The following is an 18,088-nucleotide window of genomic DNA, read 5'->3' on the forward strand; positions in this document are numbered from 1 at the left end:
CATGCAAATTTGTATGCGTAGGCCAACTGCGTTTTGAGTTGTACAAAATCATAGTATACTCATTGTATCCAGCAAAGTAAAATATTTTTTCTTCATATCCAGTTGTTCTTAAAAACAAACTTGTAAATAGATTGGTGCGCTACAATAAAAATCACCTCGTACCGCGAGTGGCCAAAACATATTTTATAAGTAACTTCTATTAAAAGAAATAGTTTTCATGAATTTACTGTTGCAAAAAGCATATTTTGTTTTCTTTATTTGATGTTTTATAGATGACAGTTTGGTTGTGCGTCCGACAAGCACCAAATGGGCGTCCAATTACACTGGGACTTTGTATAGTGCTTTGTTTCTGGAGGTTCAGGGTGTCGCTACAGTAATTTGGAAATTGAACGACATATCGTCTTTTGCAAACTGCAATCTTAACGAAACTAGTAGCTCCCATCCAGATGAATGCTGGGCTACTTGTAAACGTTCAGGAAACTTTTACCAATCCGATCTAGAAGTCGAAAATTTGCCAAAAACTATGACGGAAGTACATTTTAAAGGTCCGCAAACGACATGGAAAAAAACTATTATTGTCACTGGTAATATTTTGTTTTCTTTAAACATGATAACCTTTTTTGTCCGACGCAATATAAGTAAAAAATCGGCAATGAAATTCTGCATTACGAATTTCATCTTTTAATAACTGGAAAATTGTAATTGATAAACATGCTTTTGTGAAAGTGCATTCTACTCAATTACCGAAGGTCAATGTGGACAATTTAATGAAATACGTAAACAACTTTTTTTGCAGATTGTAGCAACGTGGACATTTCTGGGCTTAAACAAGACGTTCCACCTAACAAGGGTTACCTTTCTAAGCACAAATTTACATGTAAATCAGGCTATCATGGAGAAGCCAAGGTTTCTGTGTGTCAAAAAAATGCCACTTGGGACTTGATACCTGACTGTTTGCCTGGTAAGTAATGTTCAAACAACAGCAACAACAACTTTTCGTTTTTATTATTTATCAATATCTAAAGACACCCGTAGTTAGGGTTAAACTTATGTATTATATATTTTCGATCAAATTTAACCAACCAAAAAAGCGTGGGGATAGGGTTTACGTCTTCAAACACCTTTTGTTAATATATTTTTACCCGAATTGGTTCACAATGATTATCATTGCGATTATAATCGCACCAAAAATGGGCTATTGTCGGGTCAAACCAAGTATAAGTTCATGAGGCGGTATTTTTATTCTTCTGATTTTGACCATTTGTAAACAAATATGTTAGTTAGTTAGCAAAAATTGTCCAATAACTCATGGATTTTGGGATCGTCTTTAAAATTTTGTTTTAACTTTTTGCTTCTATCATGCGATGTTTTCTTCTTTTCATCGGGCACGAAGCTTAATTACTTGTAACTCGCACTGTCTTGTGAATTTGCCTAACATTATGAAAACACAAAGTTTATTTATAGAGCTCTTCTGGCAACGACGTTTTATACAGGTCGTCTCCGTCAGGGTAAATAACACTGAATGCGACTAGTACAGTGCACGATAAACAAAGGGAAAAAAGAATTAAACGCAAGCACGTCACAACCAAAGAAAACACCGCGCGATAACGAAAGATTGGGCCTTTAATGTTTCAGCAGGTGCCTGCAGTAGCACGCTGAAAGCATCACGTCTGTTTTGATGTTGATTAAAAAATAGTCTTTTCCTGTAGTCGGGCTCTCCGGCCACAATAGACGCCGCATTAAAAATTCTGTAAAATACATTTGCCAGAAGAGCTCTGTAAACTTGACATTATTCCTGGTAGCAATAGCTTATATGTTACGAAAACATATTAATGTGGTCGACTTCAAACATTATCAAAGTTAGAGTAAAACTCGGTTTCGGATGTCATCATAACAAAACAATGACCTAAAGTTAATAAAGCGTCAAAACGTGATGTGTGTATGGTTGACATCTTAGTATTTCTTGCAAACAGGTTCCGAAACTTTTACACTGACGGTTTCTATCATTGTTGTCGCTTTTCCTGCATCTATAATGTTTTTTTTGTATATGGAGTCATCGAATGCGTCAAGGTGAGTCAGCAGATTTCTGAAAAACCAACGGTATGTAAAAATGCCTGTATGTTTGACATGACAAAGCAATAGTAGGCCTAATGTGTTTTGGTTGAAACAGACTGACACAATTAGTTGCGATTATTTTATCGGTTTTTCGCAAAAAATTTGGATAAAAATAACCTAATGCAGGCGGTGGGTTATTTTCGTAGAAGTTGTCAACGCGTTTAAGGTTATAATGACGTACTTTATTTTATTGCTTGCGTCACTTTTGACAAGAAGCGTTACTGCCTCCAACAAATTTGTGACGTAAACATTTCATAGGTAATAACAGTACCCGTGGAATTGTTATTTCCACTTACCATCAATATAGCCGTGTAATCTAGATGCAGTGACTCAATTGTAAAAGTTTAGTGATAATGATGCTTTATGCAGCAAACTGACCAAGTGCGTGTGGAAAATCAATCTCCGTCTCAAGCAGATAAAACTGTTTTCAACCTTAAGTGTAGGCGAGCTTGCTAGGCTAATATCAAGATATGGACCTTTGAAAAAAATCTTGTTTCATAAACGTTTTGGAATGTTTTCAAATGAAACAGCGGACCTTGCTTTTAAGTTGATTAAACGTTTCATTTAAGCCATTTGAGGTAGATTCCGCATAATATATGCTACATATAATTTTTTGTCATATGCATTTCATACGCAGCATGTGGATAATACTGAATACTAATTAATCAGTACATCGATCCAGTTTTTGAAGCCACAAAAATCCAGGTTTTGGGGGCCAATTTGTTGGGGTGCGTAAGATCAAGCCGCCTTTTGTGGACCATAAGTCCACCCGCACGCCGATGCCATAAATTGTGGTACAGCTTTTTTTCTGTTATTAACACATTTTTCTATTGGTCATATTTTTAGATACTCTGCTGCCAACATGCCGCTAAACGGAAATTGAGCATGTAGCTTTCCATAAAACTGCGGTACTAACTGGATTTTTTAAAAACCTTTTGTTTTACAACATTTTTTTGTCTTGCTTTTTATTTGTATTCTTTTTTCGTTTGAATTATTGTCAACATATTTAATTTTTTCAAAAGCTGCAGAATGCCTAGTAACGCAAACATTACAGAGCACTTTGCAGTCTATAACGCACTCATAAATGAAGCATGTTTCTATACCAGCCTAATGGGTTCAAACCTGTAACGACATAAGTAAAAGCCTTTCTCAAACACTGGTTTAACGGAAATATTTAAATGTACGTGTGATAAGTAAAACTTCTATACGCGCAACTTTTTTGCTGTGGTTTGTGATCTTGACGCTGTATTTCCCGAATGATCAAACTTATTGATACACGAAATAAAACGCGTTTTTAAGTTGCGATTTCAAAGGACATTGGCGTGTAAACAATGCCAATGATTTTTTTTACATTTTTAATTTAAAAAATCAAATAAAACCACTTTATGTATTGTACACCTTGATTTTATGTTACTAACACGAAAGCTAGGTTTTAGTTGTAGTTGTATCGGACTTTTCATTTAAAACATCTTAATTCGTGTAATTATCGTGATGTATTTCGGTTAAAACTCGGTCAAACCTCACCTTTTTTCTACACAAAAACTTGACCGGCTATTAAACCTGTTTAAACCTGTTTTTCTTATCAACGCACCGGTCATAAGCTGGCTGAAGGCTATTGTTTTATCGCCCCCCTTACGTGTTAACGTGAAGCAACGTCTTAAACGGCTTCCAGTCAGGTAACACGTGACGTTTTTGAAATTAACCAAAAGAATAATTACGGTTTAGAACTTGGCTAACCTTCTCGGGCGTACGTTTTTGCAACTACGCTGGCATAACAACAGGTGTCATGAGTGCTATAAAAGGTTGCATCTTGTAGGTTTCAAGTCAGTGCATAAGTTACCAAGTGCATTAGACAATAGCGTGCTTTGGTGTAACTCACGCGTTGGCGTTGTGAATATTGTGTTGCGTGTTTAGCCGCGAGTGGCGCTTTCGTGGCACGCTTCATTGAAATACAATGTGGGAACGTTAATTTAGCTTTGCGTCTTTATAGGTTTAGTTAATTAGCGATAGTTTGTTTAGTAGAGTCAGATATACGGTAGTGTTCTATATTGTCAACCCGTAAAGGGTCCGTACATAGTTGAGGGAGTGCAAACGAACGTAGCAAAAGGAAAGAGCGACAGTTCAAATCCCAATATACACGCACAATCGACAAATTTAAAACACTGACAAAACAAGAACGTTAAACGCCATTTATTTTGTGTTCATATTGTGGATTTATGTAATTTTACAAATTTTAAAGTTAAATGCAAATGCCTTTCCATGACAACCAGTACGTTGGCTTGTTTTTGCAGTAAATAAATTGGTTTGTCACACACAAAACATTACAGATACTTCTGTCACTAGGTTGTGACCAAAACTGTTGATGGATGATCCATCATGGATCTATTTTATAAATCAATCACAGTTTTCGTTTTTAAATTTTATCAATTTCCGACAGTGGGAAAATACATTTACGTAAAGGTGGAAGTTTTTTTCAAAACTCTAGCAATTGAAGAGGTTTCAGGCAAAAATAGATGCAGGTGTGTTAACAAAACCACTGTTACGGTAATCCAATCTAGTTTTGTTTTGATTACATAGAAATTCGATTGTGTACCAACATCAGAAACAGGCGAATCTACTAAAACGAACAGCGTACATTTTGTTTGATCACACTGGTTTATAAGTAAAGCTGCAAACTCTGTTTTGGGTTTCACAACCTAATGAGTACTTTGAAGGAAAAAATGTCCGAAACTTTTCCACTTTGGGGAATTTCCCAAAGTAATATCAACATCTCAAATTTTTTGTTTTTCCAAATTTCTAACTGAGTGAAAAAGATTATTGCTCATATATGTCTCTTCGAATTATATCAAATCATCCATCCGATCAATCATGTTTATTTTGTTTTGGGCAACTAGAAAAACAACAACGGTTCGCGGGAATGTTTTTTTTAATGCAACAGAAACGAATCGGCTGCCTGGATCCACTACTAAGCAATAATTATTACTCATGACTCAGCATATTTACATTTGTACGTAGAAAGACTCGCACTAAATGTGACTGACAGATATTCTTAAGTGAAAACATGACAAGAAATGAAATTAGCACAAATGGTTTCGAATAAAAAAGGAAAAACAACGACATAAGCTCGGAAGAAGATGTATAAATACATATGGCTGCATGCTCTATATTTGTAAGGAATTTGTCACCTCAGCTAAATAAAATTCAATAAATAAAAAATACATATTACATTCTTTTACTCTCATGATAAAAATGTGTTTTAGCTTTATTTGTCCTATACTTTTATATCTTGGTAGCACAAAACTGTGGTTTAATTTTTTGAGCTGGACTAAAGTAAAAAATGCATATATTTTACAATACGTAATACCACAAGTCAAAGCAAGAGTGTATTTCTTTGACATATTTCAGTTTCTCACCCGCTAATACCTAACAAACAAAGATGCATCTTGTAGCAATTCAACAGTAAGTGATATTTACTGTACTTATGAGCTATTGTTGTGTTATGTATGCTTTCATATTGAACTTGCATTGTTTCTTTTTCATCCAGTTCAATCTTTTTCATATCCAAGACTGATTTTAGATACACGCCAACTTGTTCATTCGGATATCTTTAACCAACAGTTAGGTAAAGCAGCATTCAGTTGTTAAAACAATTCTTTTTTGTTCTCACATAAACCATCAAATGACTTTATGTTTACATTAGGTTGGTTGTAAGATACCTGGTTGTTAATAATATATTATGTAACAAATGTTTGTTTCAGATTTCTGTTTAAATTAAAGTAGAAGGAGAAATTTCAGTAATCTAATGTGAACTAAATAGAATGAATTAATATGATCAGAAATTCTATTGATTACTCTTTTTTTTGTAACACTAGATTTTACTGTACTTCTTATTGTTGGATCTAACATTTAAGTGAAGCAGCTTTGAGTAGTTTAAACATTTTTTTTTTTCATCTCACACACACAATGAAACGACTTTATGTTCACACTGGGTTGGTTGTAAAATAACGGGTTGTTAATAACAAATTAAGTAACAAATATTTTAGATTTCTGTGTAAAGTAAAATAGGAGGAGAAAGTTTATTCACCCAATGTGAACTAAATAGAATGATTTAGTAATACAAGATTTTACTGTCCTTCTTGTCATTGTGTTTCATGGTTTTCACACAAAGTAAGTTTGTAAATAACACTAAACACCTTATAGTGTATATTATATGCATGATTAACTTGTCCAAACCCAGCATTTTACTTACAGATGTGTAACATGTTTGTTATACTTTTTAATTAAATTGGTATGCATTGTTTCTATCAGCAAAGTTTTTTTAGTAAAGCATCTGTTTTTCACTTGTGGATTTTTTTTAGGGGCTACCTTAATTATGTGATGGATTTTCCCTAGGCTACTGTACTACAACAAATTCCCATCTATGGACTTACATACAAGTTAAGTCAAAAGAATTCAGAAACATGAGACACTTTACTGCTTCAGTGGGGGCATGAAGAATGTAAGTTTTAAAAATGCAAAACATTTGCCTTCACCTACAGCTAATTCTAAATTTTGTAACTTGAATTCAATGCATCTTATCACTTTGTCAGGCACTGTTTTGTCCAGAGGGATTTCCTAAACTTTGAAACGAGAATTTAAGTCATGACTATGACAACACTAACCATTACAAAGTTAAAACAAGTTGGGGTGATTTAGCCTTTTGGGTCTGAAGTAACTATTTGAGATATCGTATAATGCCACCTAATTTAGGGTATAATCTTACGTTAATGTAGATTATATTCTCAAGTCTATGCTAATTATTGTGTGAGTTCACTAGTTCGCTTATTGCCTTTGTGTAAGAATTTTGACTTTTAGCTAAAGTAAAATTATGTTATAAAGATAAAACCTGTCTGTGAACAAAACCTAGATCCACAGACATAAAGTTAGAACATTCAACTGCCAACAACAGTAATCTGGCACTCAGCCCAGGATTCCTGCATTCAACAAGCTTACTGTACCACTGCCTGTACACAACACTGTCGAACATAACAGAAAACAAGGACATAAATAAACAATGTGGTGGACGTAAAATAAAGAAATTGGCGTACCTTCAAATCGATATTACTGGAGAATAATTAGGATAAGATATTTACTTGAAATTAGTAGACTGCTTCCATTGAAATACAACGTTTGTAGGTTAAATTGGAGTTGTTACGCCACAAGTAATAGAACTTCCATGTACATTGTGGTCAGTTAGCTGCCCTGTCCTGAGGGAAATTTGCATGACACCTTTGTACAGACAGCTGAGAAACTGATCAAACTTGTATTAAACAAACATGTTGGATTGGCGCAACAATAGCATAATATTCTGTAAACATAAAAACACTATTTTATTATCCGGGTATATTGATACAAACTTTGTTGAATATTTACTGAACCCCAACCTTTATTTTTAAGGTTTGAACAACAGAAGTCCATGAGATGAGCACCCTGGCTACCACACAAACTGGAAACATAAAGGACTTTCATCTTTAGGTAAATGAGGTCATTACAATGTCTTGTTTTTTACTTTAGGTATTAAGCTTTTAGCACCACTGTGTTCATTTTCTTCTCCCTTCTACATCTAGCTAACAATGTATTAACATTATTATTACAGTGTAGGTCAGTTGGCATTCAATGGAACACAAAATCTAAAAAAAAATTCTATGAAACCTACTTGGCCTCCAAACTATGCAAAATGTAACTTTATTTGAAAGGTTTAAAAATATACAAATCGCACAGACATTTTATACATCAAAACAGAAATATTTATGTAATGCGGTCCCATGTGGCTCCACCTTAAATTGTTTATTTGTTTTTTTAACGTTGAGTTGAGTTGAGTTTGTTTCGCCAGGCAAAATCGTAGCAGCACAGTTGCGCTAAAATATTCACCAGGCCGGAAATAGCTGTGCAACGTTTAGACGTTAAAAAGCGCGACAAAATTGAGGGTACAATTGATGGAGGGATAGTAGACGCATTGCAGCTACACCGTTATTATAAGCGTTATGTGATAAGGACCCACATCAGAGGGTGAGGTTGGCGCATTTGGACATCGAGACTGGGGGCGGGGTGATGGGGGAGTTGGTGGAATCAGTCAAGTTGGGACTTAGAAGCTAACCACCCGTGTTAGGGAAAGAGGGTGGGGTTCAACAGGAAAAGAAACCACCCAAAGACACCCTGTTGGACAGTTTCAGGCGCCGGAAAAAAGGGTGTAGCACAAAACTTAGTGACGATATTGCAAAGTATGTAGTTGTACTACATATCACAAAAAATGACACAAGAAATACAAATAAATCAATAAGATATAAAATAAACAAGAAATAAAAGAAAAAATGAGTCCATGGGCTGTCGCATCGTTGAAGGGGTCACGGAAGTTGGTCGTTACCTAGCCGGTCAGCTGCCTGCGGAAACAACTGCAGCGAATAATCAGCTCTTGAAAACTACCAGACATTAGCACACTTGCAAGTAGCTTGTTAGTTCACACAGCAAATCAAAATAGTTAGGTGAAGTGCAAAATTACTTAACATGCAGAAACAAGCACAAACCCAATCAGTGAGACACAATTTTAGATGCGGGAAACCTAGTGAGTTGTAAAAGTTTACATATATATATAAATGTTGTAATGTCAACAACAAGCGGAATTTGCAGAATGTGCTATACATGCATGACAATCTGTTAGTAAAGGGAATGCTGTAGTGGGAGTAAATAAGGCTACAAAGAGGTTACTGTACAGACAACAACTAAAAAAACATGCAAGTTGAGTAACTCTGTATCTAAGTCTCCATTGCCTATGGCGTAGTATTGAACAAACACGTGAAGAGGTGTGTATAATTATTGTTCAAGGTAAAATTTACATTAGTGCCAATCAAAATTTGTCTAACAATGTGAAGTACAGTGGTAAGTAAACAGTCTTGCGTTTCTGGTGCATTTCTAATTCGGTCAGGGATACGTTGTGACGTCTTTATTATCAATAAAAAAGTGGTTTAAGTAAATGAAATGAAAACATATCCACTCTTGATAGCCAAAAATTGGCACCCATTTATCTTCACTAGCTCCTCTTCTCTGTTCCCTTCACATAAACCACCTGCCTACCGTATCCAAATTCACAACTAAACTGTTTGCGCATAACACGTGTTTATGCGGTATCGCTTAACACGAGTAAAACCAAGTCCCTACTGATCCGTCCTTTGAAGAGCTCCAACGCACAAAAATTTTTAATTTCCAAAGATCGTAGCCAATACAACGATCGATACACAAAATATCTTGCAGTTTATTTACAGTTAGATGTGGTAAGAAAAAGATTGTGACATTATGTACAAACTGAGTGATTATTGGAAGAAAAGTTACTTCTAATTGTTTATTACTCCTCATTCCCACCTGGTATGTATCATCGCCGGTTGGGACAGTGTTATGCTGGCGAATCAAAACCCACTCTTACCGATGTCGCCAAAGTCGCGCTTCCCAATATACCATCTTTTGCGATATATAAAATGAAGGCACTAACTTTGCGATGGCTAAACTACTGCACTCGTTTCATTGTTGGCGCGCCACACCACCCACCGTACAACACCACCCTGTATTTTTATTGTTTTCTTGTACATTAGACTAAAATGAAAAGTTTAAAATTACAATATCGAAGAGAGTTAAGTAAACCCTAAAAACCTACAATGGGTGATATGCTGGAAAGTTGTAAGTGGGCATAAAATTGGAGCCCGAGCCCGAGACTACAAGCCTTAAGCCTTATCGTTTTGAGAAGACCGTTTAAGTCCGAAAGCTTGATTAACTTGGCTATACATTTAGGCCTCAGGAAAGACCAACACAATGCACAACTGGCCTTGAACAAAGCGGTTTAGGGTTGTTTTACATAAGGTCAGGTCCAGCAACTATAGCTACTTAGGTAAATTTATCCAAAAAATACTGACACAGAGTGTAAAGTCAGGCCCGTTTTTTAAGTAACCTAAGCCCGAACCTGGTCCGAAAAGCTTACAAAGCTGGGGTGATATATTTTTATGTACGTTTCAGGCGTGGACTTGAGTAAAGGTAATGAGGCCACTTCGCAAATATTTATAGTTGGCTTAAAGCTACGATAAAAGATAAGTCTTGTTGAAGACTGTACCTATGATGTATTATAGAATTTACTTTGATTAATCGATCATTTGGAAGTAGCCTTATCGTGATTTTTGGTTGATATCTTGCTTTTAAACTGTTAAATTTTTGCTGAGAACATATAGTAAGATATCGGTTCAGAAATCTGAAAAATTACAGTATTCAATTTGCACATTGTTCTTATGTCCATCATTGAACAACTTTATATGATTATTTATTGTTTTTTGAAACAAACCTGTTGGTTCATGAAATGTGAATTATCTAATCTGAGCGAGAAAACTGAAGTGATAAAAATGAGAATGGGAAATAAAACCTTGACCATAAAAGTAAAGTGTTTTGTAAATAACTAAAAACTGTGATGCATTAATTTTTTTCTGACATGATAAAATGTTTATTTTACCAATAGTACTTTCCGATACTGTATTATCACTACTGCCTACTACTATGTCGGGTATTACAGCTTTACGACATATGTCAACAAACCAATATTTGTCAAACGCACTCAAGGGTTCGAGTCTACGTGCATTTGAAAGTGATAAAAGCTTACCACGGCACTATAAAGTCAGGTATAAATCATTCCATTCACTATTGGCACACTTTAGTTGTCTATACTAGTTACAGCTAAACTGCAAGGCGTAACAATGAAACATACTTGCTTATGGATTTTTATATCTCTTGGAGTGGCGATATGCATAAATCATCCAGTTATAGTCAATGCTGAAGACGGTGCGTACGTAAGAACGAAAGCAAACATAAAAAAATATGTAGGAATTATTAGGTGGCTTCTTGTTTGTAAGGCATAAAGTTTTTTTTTTTTTTTTTTTGAGCACGCGAAGCTCATAGTTTCGCTAACTGACGATATCCTAACCGCAGAAATCTTTTTTGTGTGATGAAAAGGCAGTTAAAAAATAGAATGTTTGCTGTTCAGAAAAAAATTATATGACAGAATGTCAGTGTATCATGCTTTGCCTGCTTTTGAACTTTATCATATTACAGGTCAAATTAACAGTTGTTCAATTCGTCGTGATGATTTGGATACAACTTTGTGCCATCATCTTGCACATGCAGGAAACAAACGTCAGGTAGTTGCTGTACTTGAAAAGAGCTTGTCATCCGACGATAATTACACGGTACGTACAGTTTGTTAAATATAGACTGTGTATTGCGATTGCTTGGAGTTAACAAAATAATTTCTGGACAAGCGATTTTAGGGTTTATGAGTTAGTGGGAAGGATAATTCGTAACAAGTATAACTATAAACCAAGCAAATTTAAATTGTGCTTGCTGAAAACCTATTGACAATGACTTATAAAGTTTTGCAATAACAAACTTACTTTAAGAATTCTTGATAAGTTTGAATGGGTAATAAATAACTTTTAGAAAATACTGAATAAGCGTTTTGTCCACCAGGTAGCACATTTATCATTTTTTTCTTTTAGTTGGTGTGGTGCCAAACAAAATACTATATTTGTTTTTCAAGAACTTATATTTTTTGCTTTTGTTTTCGCCCACCATCGGAACAAGCGAGTTTGCATGGTGACGTGATAAATACCTGTTTTATCGGCTGTGGTGAAACGATGTTCGCGGGGTACAAACTCGCAAATATTTAACTGTGGCTTCCAGGAGTTTCAAGTGTAGTACTAAATGTGTTTACTTAGTTCTTGGGATGGCGTCTTAGGGTGAGGGAGTTGTCCTTGATTTATTGATACTTTCGCAGCACCACGTGAATTTCGCCCAGTATTAGCCAGTCTTCGGCAAAAGATTGATTTCTTACATGTCATCGGGTTTACAACTAATGAAAAATACAATTTTAAGCATTTTTAACCACAAATACTTTTTATTAGGTCAAATTGAAATCTGCAGAGACATCTCTTGTGCACTGTTACCAAACTTCGTCTTCTACCGATTGCCTTCGTTTTACATCACTTGAAAAATACACGTACACCAAAACTAACTCCAGTAAGACAAAGTTAAATAAAGGTGTGAACAGAAAAAAAGTACAAAGACGTGATCGCTCAATGTAATAAAGTTCAACTCATTAAGATTGTTTGCAGAACAAAAATATTTAAAAAGGCCCTGAAACAATTAAAAAAAAAACGTTTTATTTTTTACAGTGTGGAGAAAAGTGTACAATACACTTAAACCAAACATCCGCATTTATGATCTATCACTTTTCTATCTATTGATACATTGGATTCATAGACAGAGTAAAGGTAACTTTCTAACATTTAATTAGGAATCCGTATATATTTTATGCGTTCTGATATGTAGAGTATTGGTGGACGAAATAACCATCTGCAATGGAGACTGCATTGGGCATTAAGGTTGGAAGACAATGTTTTTAAATACGTGTAAAACTCGTAAATTTGCCTGTACGGCTTTGGCCGGTAGTAGCCGCTAAACCGGTCAACCGTTGTAGATAGTTTGGTTTAAGTTTTATTTCGATATTCGCTGTTTGAACTTGCATGTTTTCAACTTCTTATTTTGCACAGAAAATCAAAAAGTCGCGCTGGTCGTTTTGTTCTTTTTGTCATTGTCATCGTCGTGCAATGCTGGTCCTCCGATCAGAACCGAAAACTGTGAGTGTCAAGCACAGAGAAAAGCAGATTTTTTCCAAACCTTTCCGCAACTATAAATAAAACACGTCCCTTTGCATGCAAAAATCAATGTAGTAATAAGATTTGTAAGGTCGCCACTAAGCGATTGTAAAGGTTGCCGTTATCTGATTTTTTCCCTTTTAGTGATACAGGAGTGCGAGCGTTATTTGCACTGTCTGCTCGAAAAAGTGCAAGTGTAGATTTGCGCACAGTTTGACCTGCACATTTTGGCCTCTGTACAGGTGCATTTACGCCTAAATATTCCTGTACTCAGTGTGCAGATATTCACTACAAGCCCTGTGATACGCAGGGTAGCACATTACAAATTTTCAAAGCAGTGTCTTTGGCATTTTTCCTGGTAATCCAAGTTACGTGTTCGAAAAAAGTTTCTTTTAACAAAGTATTTCTTTGAAAACGTGTTTACTTTCTCCTTGTTTCGCATACTGACAACGCTCAAGGCAATTATAGAAAACGCTAATTTCTTCAACAATACTGTCTGACTCTTGCTTTTCACACAGGTCAAATCCGCAGTTCGTTTATTCGACTGATCTATGGTATTTCCTCCACTAAACAGGTTACTTTCCTAGGAAGCAAATATATGACAATTGCTTTGGTTGATGGAGTGTTAGCACCTGGCGAAAACTGTCGTGTGAGTAATAAGGGAGGTTCTAACCATCAGCACTACTAACATAAAAAAAAACGATTTTGAAGCTTGTTTAGCTTGAAACTTTTTTCTTATGATGTATTTGAGTGGCTAATATGTGATACATCTGAAAAGATATGGTAAAACGTTATAAGGGGTGTCCATTCAACTTTTTCTGCCCATGAAGAACTAAAATGAAAAGTCATTTAAGTTCATTTTAGTAAGATACAAATGAAACAAAAATAAAACCTAGTATAAGTTTGCAATGAACTATTTAGTTTACAATTTAAAGTTTTTAGTGTTTTTTGTCCACATTTGCTTGTCATTCATTTTGGTGGTGTATTTTTAGTTGTGTGAACTACTAATTTTACTTTTTGTCTGTGGCAGTGTGTGAGCAAAAACTAGTCATGCGGACAAAAGTGGTAAACTGTATACCTCAAACACCCATACAAGAAATTGCATCCCATAGACAAGCTGACTCCAAAGGTTGGTCAAAAGTTATAATTTGTAAAAGATTGCATCTAAATCAAGGAAAGTGTTTGTATGTAAATGTTGTTTTATTTTCAAAGGTAAAAGGGGGCCATCATGTTTGAATGGTTTTCAATTGAACCGTGAACTGCATTTTTTGCAAATCTATGTCAACAAATCACTTGTTACTGCTATAAAATGGTAGGAATAGCTCAGAAAATCTGCTTTTTAGTGTGTGACATTAGAAAAGGCAAAAAAGGGCTAAATAATAAATGGTAACTGTAAATGTTAGAATGTATTTCGCCAAAATACTGACATGAATCTTACTTGCATAAAAATTATTAGTATATTGCCCAAGATATGACAAAAACAACATCTTTTTTTGTTAAAGATTTGTTTTGTTTTTTTATGACTGATGCTGCATGTTATATGTTAAGGTTTGGTAAAGACATTGGTGATTATAAAGTAAACCATTCTATTGATGGTAAAAATTGGACAATGTGGTCCAGATACAAAGACAAGGTAAATGTGCTGTGTTATAAGGAAACACCTATTTTCTAAAAGAAATTAAATCTTGATTGTGTTCTTATGCATGCTGTCTCTATACACATATTTGTTTTCCACAAGTTAATTTGTACACTTTTGGCATAAAGTTAGGATTAAAGCTGCGTTAGAAATTTAGTTTCATAGTAAAACTATGTTCAAAAAGGCAATTATTTCAAAATGTAAACTAAATTTTAATCAGTGTTTAAATCAGAATAAGCTAAAGAATTCGTACACTATATAGCACATGACATTGATTTATGCTAGTTGCTCTGTTTGGCCATGCAGTACTAACTTTTGACCTGTTTGTATAATATTAAAAAAAATAATAATGCTTTTGTGCCTTTACATATTTTTCTATGCGTGAAAACAATTAGTTTCTCAAAAGCTATCAAATGTGTGACCTTATCTATGCAAATTTTAGTGGTAATATAGTAAAACACGTTCGTATGTAAAAAGTTACAAATTGCTAATGGTTTTGAAATTTGTAGGTATTTAAAGGTAATTTGCATCTAATGCAGGGGTTCTTAAACTGGGGGGCGCGCCCCCCTAGGGGGGCGTGAAGGGTTCGCAAGGGGGGCGCAGCACAATCTGGCAGCAAAGTTTTAAACAATTGTAAATTAATGCATTGGAATTATGTCGGCGCTGATTTCGCACTTATTGTTTAAAGTATAAACGCTTCATTACGCTGAAATGGATGTCCAATTGTATTAACCAAACTTTTCCCACTGCGGGCCGCCGCATAGTTTACATGCCCTAGTGCCGTCTTCTCAAACTTAGCCCAAGAGGCGATTTTTATATGGGCGCCAAGATATGGTCTTTTTAAAATCCCATTTAAAATCTGTTAAATTGAATAGTCAGTGTCATCTTACAAGGAATGCTTGTATATTACGTCACAAGTGACACAATAAGGCAATTGTTTGCGCACAATTAACACTTTTTGTTTAGTGTGTGACGTAATAAACTGGGTTTGGATCAATCCTGGGCGTTGCAATCCTTTGAGAGTCGGTAATATTAATTTTACAGTTCACTTTCGTAAGGATTAGATTAAGTTTTGTCGGTAACAAAGTTATCAATACGATTTGGCAATCCAAAAATTGGGTCGCGAGCCGGATGAAATGACCTTGCGGGCCGTAGTTTGGTGACCCCTGTACTATATAGTCAGCTGTACATTCTTTCTTTGTTCGCAATTTCGCATTAGAGATTGCCCTGACTTTGAGTGAATCAACAATTTCTGGGCAACATATGCGTAGTTTAAAAGAATATTGGCTCTGTGCGAACGATTAAAAAAACATTTTTTTCGCAACTTATCAGTGTTGAAGTGGCTTTTTCCAACGGTCGGAACTAACTTGACAGTAGCTTAAAGCGGACCTACCATGTATGTTGTTTCCAAAAAACAAGACAAGCATTATTAGTGCTAACGTTTTTTAGGGGGGGGGGGGGCGTGAGAATAAATAATTAGTGTAAAGTGGGGCGCGACCGAAAAAGTTTAAGAACCCCTGATCTAATGCCTTTTCCGATCATTGCAAATTACATCCGAATAATCCCAGTTTCCACCATACAATGGGTTGTTTTTGCAATGGTTAAACTGTATGGTTGCAAGTCACGTAAGTACATGGTTTGGAATATGATTGACACTTGCTAGTATGCTCTTAATTCTTTATGTTTTGTTGATGACCTTTTCTTAATAAAAAGAGCAATAAATATGAATACTGTTGAAAGTGCTTTGTTTTAGGTGAGTTTTTGGGAATGTATCCAAATTCTAGTACATGGGCCACAAACTTTTCTGGTAAACTATATACTGCAAAGTTTAATCCATCAAGCAGTAATACATCCTTATGGAACATAAACAACGAGTTTGCACTTGTTGTCTGTGAATCCAATAAAACTTCACCACAACAAGACATTTTTTGAAGCAAACTGTTTTTCCACTGGAAAATCTTTGGAATCAATCCTAACTGCCAATAAGCCTTTAACTAAAAAATATAATAATTGGGAAATTAAGTTTTTCACAGCTGGATTATATCAGTTTGTGTGAGTGTGTGTGACCTTTTTGCTGATAGCTGGTGTGTTTGATCAGGCAAACTAAAATGTGTCTTAAAAAACAGATGTGACATAGTATTAACATAGTGGTGCAGACAATACTAGACTATACCAGGAATATGTTGCATTTAAAATTAAAAAGTATTTTGATTTTTTAATGTTTCTTTGTAAAGACATACACCAGTGGCATTGTTGGTGCTTCTTAGGCATAAGTGAACTATTGTTTTCAGATTGCAGAAATGTTTCATTGAATGGAGTTGTTCAGGATGTTCCAACTAACAAGGGTTACCTCAGTACACATACATTTTCTTGTATTACACCGGTTTATCTACCAGCCACTGCTGTCGCTGTGTGTCAAGCAAATGCTACATGGAACTTGACATCATTCTGTGAAGAAAATGCCAAATGTAAACAGTATAAGTATTTAATTGCATGTTTGTTATAAGGTAGCTGTAAAAGTTGGTTCAAAAATAGTTTGCTTGCAAGACTTGAAGTGATACAATAATGATGGATCAGAAACACTGAATTTTGCTTGATCTATATTTTGTGTGAAGTGTATTTGTCTGAATCTGTTACAGATCAACCAAATCTGCCTCACAGTACTGAAGGTGCCTTAGCTGGAATAATTATTCCTGTGGCTGTTGTCGTGTGTGTAGTGGTCATTACCATCATAATTGGACTTTTATACAGGAAAAAGTGCAAAAATAATTGTAAGTATTTGTCAACCAAATGCTTTATGATAACTACATTGCTTGCAACACCATTCACTAAATCAAATCCATTCACTAAATCAAATGATGGCAATGAATAAAAATGCAATGAGCACTGCAACATGTGTTGTCTAAGTTTCATGTGAATATTGACATTAAAAGAACTGTGCAGCAAATGGCCTTTAATTTAATTTGACCAATTAACAAGTCTACTGGTTGTGAAAACACGGTTGTGCTGATCTATCCGCTAATATTACCGCTTGCTTATCTTTTATGCCTTAAAGACTGAGTAGAAACGCCGAATTAGTAGGCTAGTCATGACTTTATAACTTATTAGGTAAACCATTCATTTTATATTTGGGGTTTTAGGCTACCCGAAACTTTTCATGAACTAGAAGGGTGGCTTAGCACATATTGCCCTTGCACATACACTATGCTCTATTTTGAAACATAAATATATTTCCTATGCTTATTTTGTATTGGGTCGCATATTAGCCACCGTCTTTTATAACCTTGGTTGTTTCTGCAGGCAAAAACTCATGGGTCCCCACACATGCAAAGTAGAAAATAATGCAATTCAATATATGAGTAAGTTTGGTATTGTGAAGAGAAACACAGTGATTGGTACTGTGCATATCTAAATATGCTATATGGAGTAAAAACTATATAAATTAAAAACCTCATTTTAGGGGGCTAGTAGGATAACTAATTGAGGTTCCACACACACACAAACTTAAAAGTAGGAAACCACAATGACTCAATCAATAGTACTGCAAAATTTCAGTCCAATCTGCCGAAATTTAAAATTTCAACCACTAGAGGTGTTTTGAGCAACAACCGTTAAT

General features: G+C 35.2%; 2 protein-coding genes across 2 annotated transcripts; both read left to right on the top strand.

Annotated features, from left to right (window-relative positions):
* The first annotated feature begins 515 nt into the window (after nucleotides 1-515).
* On the top strand, nucleotides 516-3,446 carry LOC145214272 (uncharacterized). Its single transcript, XM_080082766.1, has 4 exons — nucleotides 516-584; nucleotides 797-961; nucleotides 1,974-2,070; nucleotides 2,962-3,446. Exons 1-4 carry the CDS (start codon nucleotides 524-526, stop codon nucleotides 2,996-2,998), a joined length of 360 nt encoding a protein of 119 aa, XP_079938892.1. The 5' UTR covers nucleotides 516-523; the 3' UTR covers nucleotides 2,999-3,446.
* A 10,419-nt stretch (nucleotides 3,447-13,865) lies between these two features.
* On the top strand, nucleotides 13,866-16,634 carry LOC145213994 (uncharacterized). Its single transcript, XM_080082413.1, has 5 exons — nucleotides 13,866-13,965; nucleotides 14,049-14,148; nucleotides 14,385-14,469; nucleotides 14,982-15,000; nucleotides 15,993-16,634. The coding sequence occupies exons 1-5, from the start codon at nucleotides 13,887-13,889 to the stop codon at nucleotides 16,133-16,135; spliced, it is 426 nt and encodes a 141-aa protein (XP_079938539.1). The 5' UTR covers nucleotides 13,866-13,886; the 3' UTR covers nucleotides 16,136-16,634.
* Nucleotides 16,635-18,088: the final 1,454 nt, after the last annotated feature.

This window comes from Phallusia mammillata, chromosome 2 (assembly GCF_965637545.1).
Source record: "Phallusia mammillata chromosome 2, kaPhaMamm4.hap1.1, whole genome shotgun sequence".
In the NCBI taxonomy this organism is placed as follows: Eukaryota; Metazoa; Chordata; class Ascidiacea; order Phlebobranchia; family Ascidiidae; genus Phallusia; species Phallusia mammillata.

Bases quoted from the DNA above. Each gene is read 5' to 3' on its own strand.
- LOC145214272 (XM_080082766.1), top strand. From the start codon at position 524: ATGACGGAAGTACATTTTAAAGGTCCGCAAACGACATGGAAAAAAACT. The intron at 585-796 runs GTAATATTTTGT...CTTTTTTTGCAG, and splicing joins AAAAACTATTATTGTCACTG to ATTGTAGCAACGTGGACATT. The intron at 962-1,973 runs GTAAGTAATGTT...TCTTGCAAACAG, and splicing joins GATACCTGACTGTTTGCCTG to GTTCCGAAACTTTTACACTG.
- LOC145213994 (XM_080082413.1), top strand. From the start codon at position 13,887: ATGCGGACAAAAGTGGTAAACTGTATACCTCAAACACCCATACAAGAA. The intron at 13,966-14,048 runs GTTGGTCAAAAG...TTATTTTCAAAG, and splicing joins TAGACAAGCTGACTCCAAAG to GTAAAAGGGGGCCATCATGT. The intron at 14,149-14,384 runs GTAGGAATAGCT...TTATATGTTAAG, and splicing joins CTTGTTACTGCTATAAAATG to GTTTGGTAAAGACATTGGTG.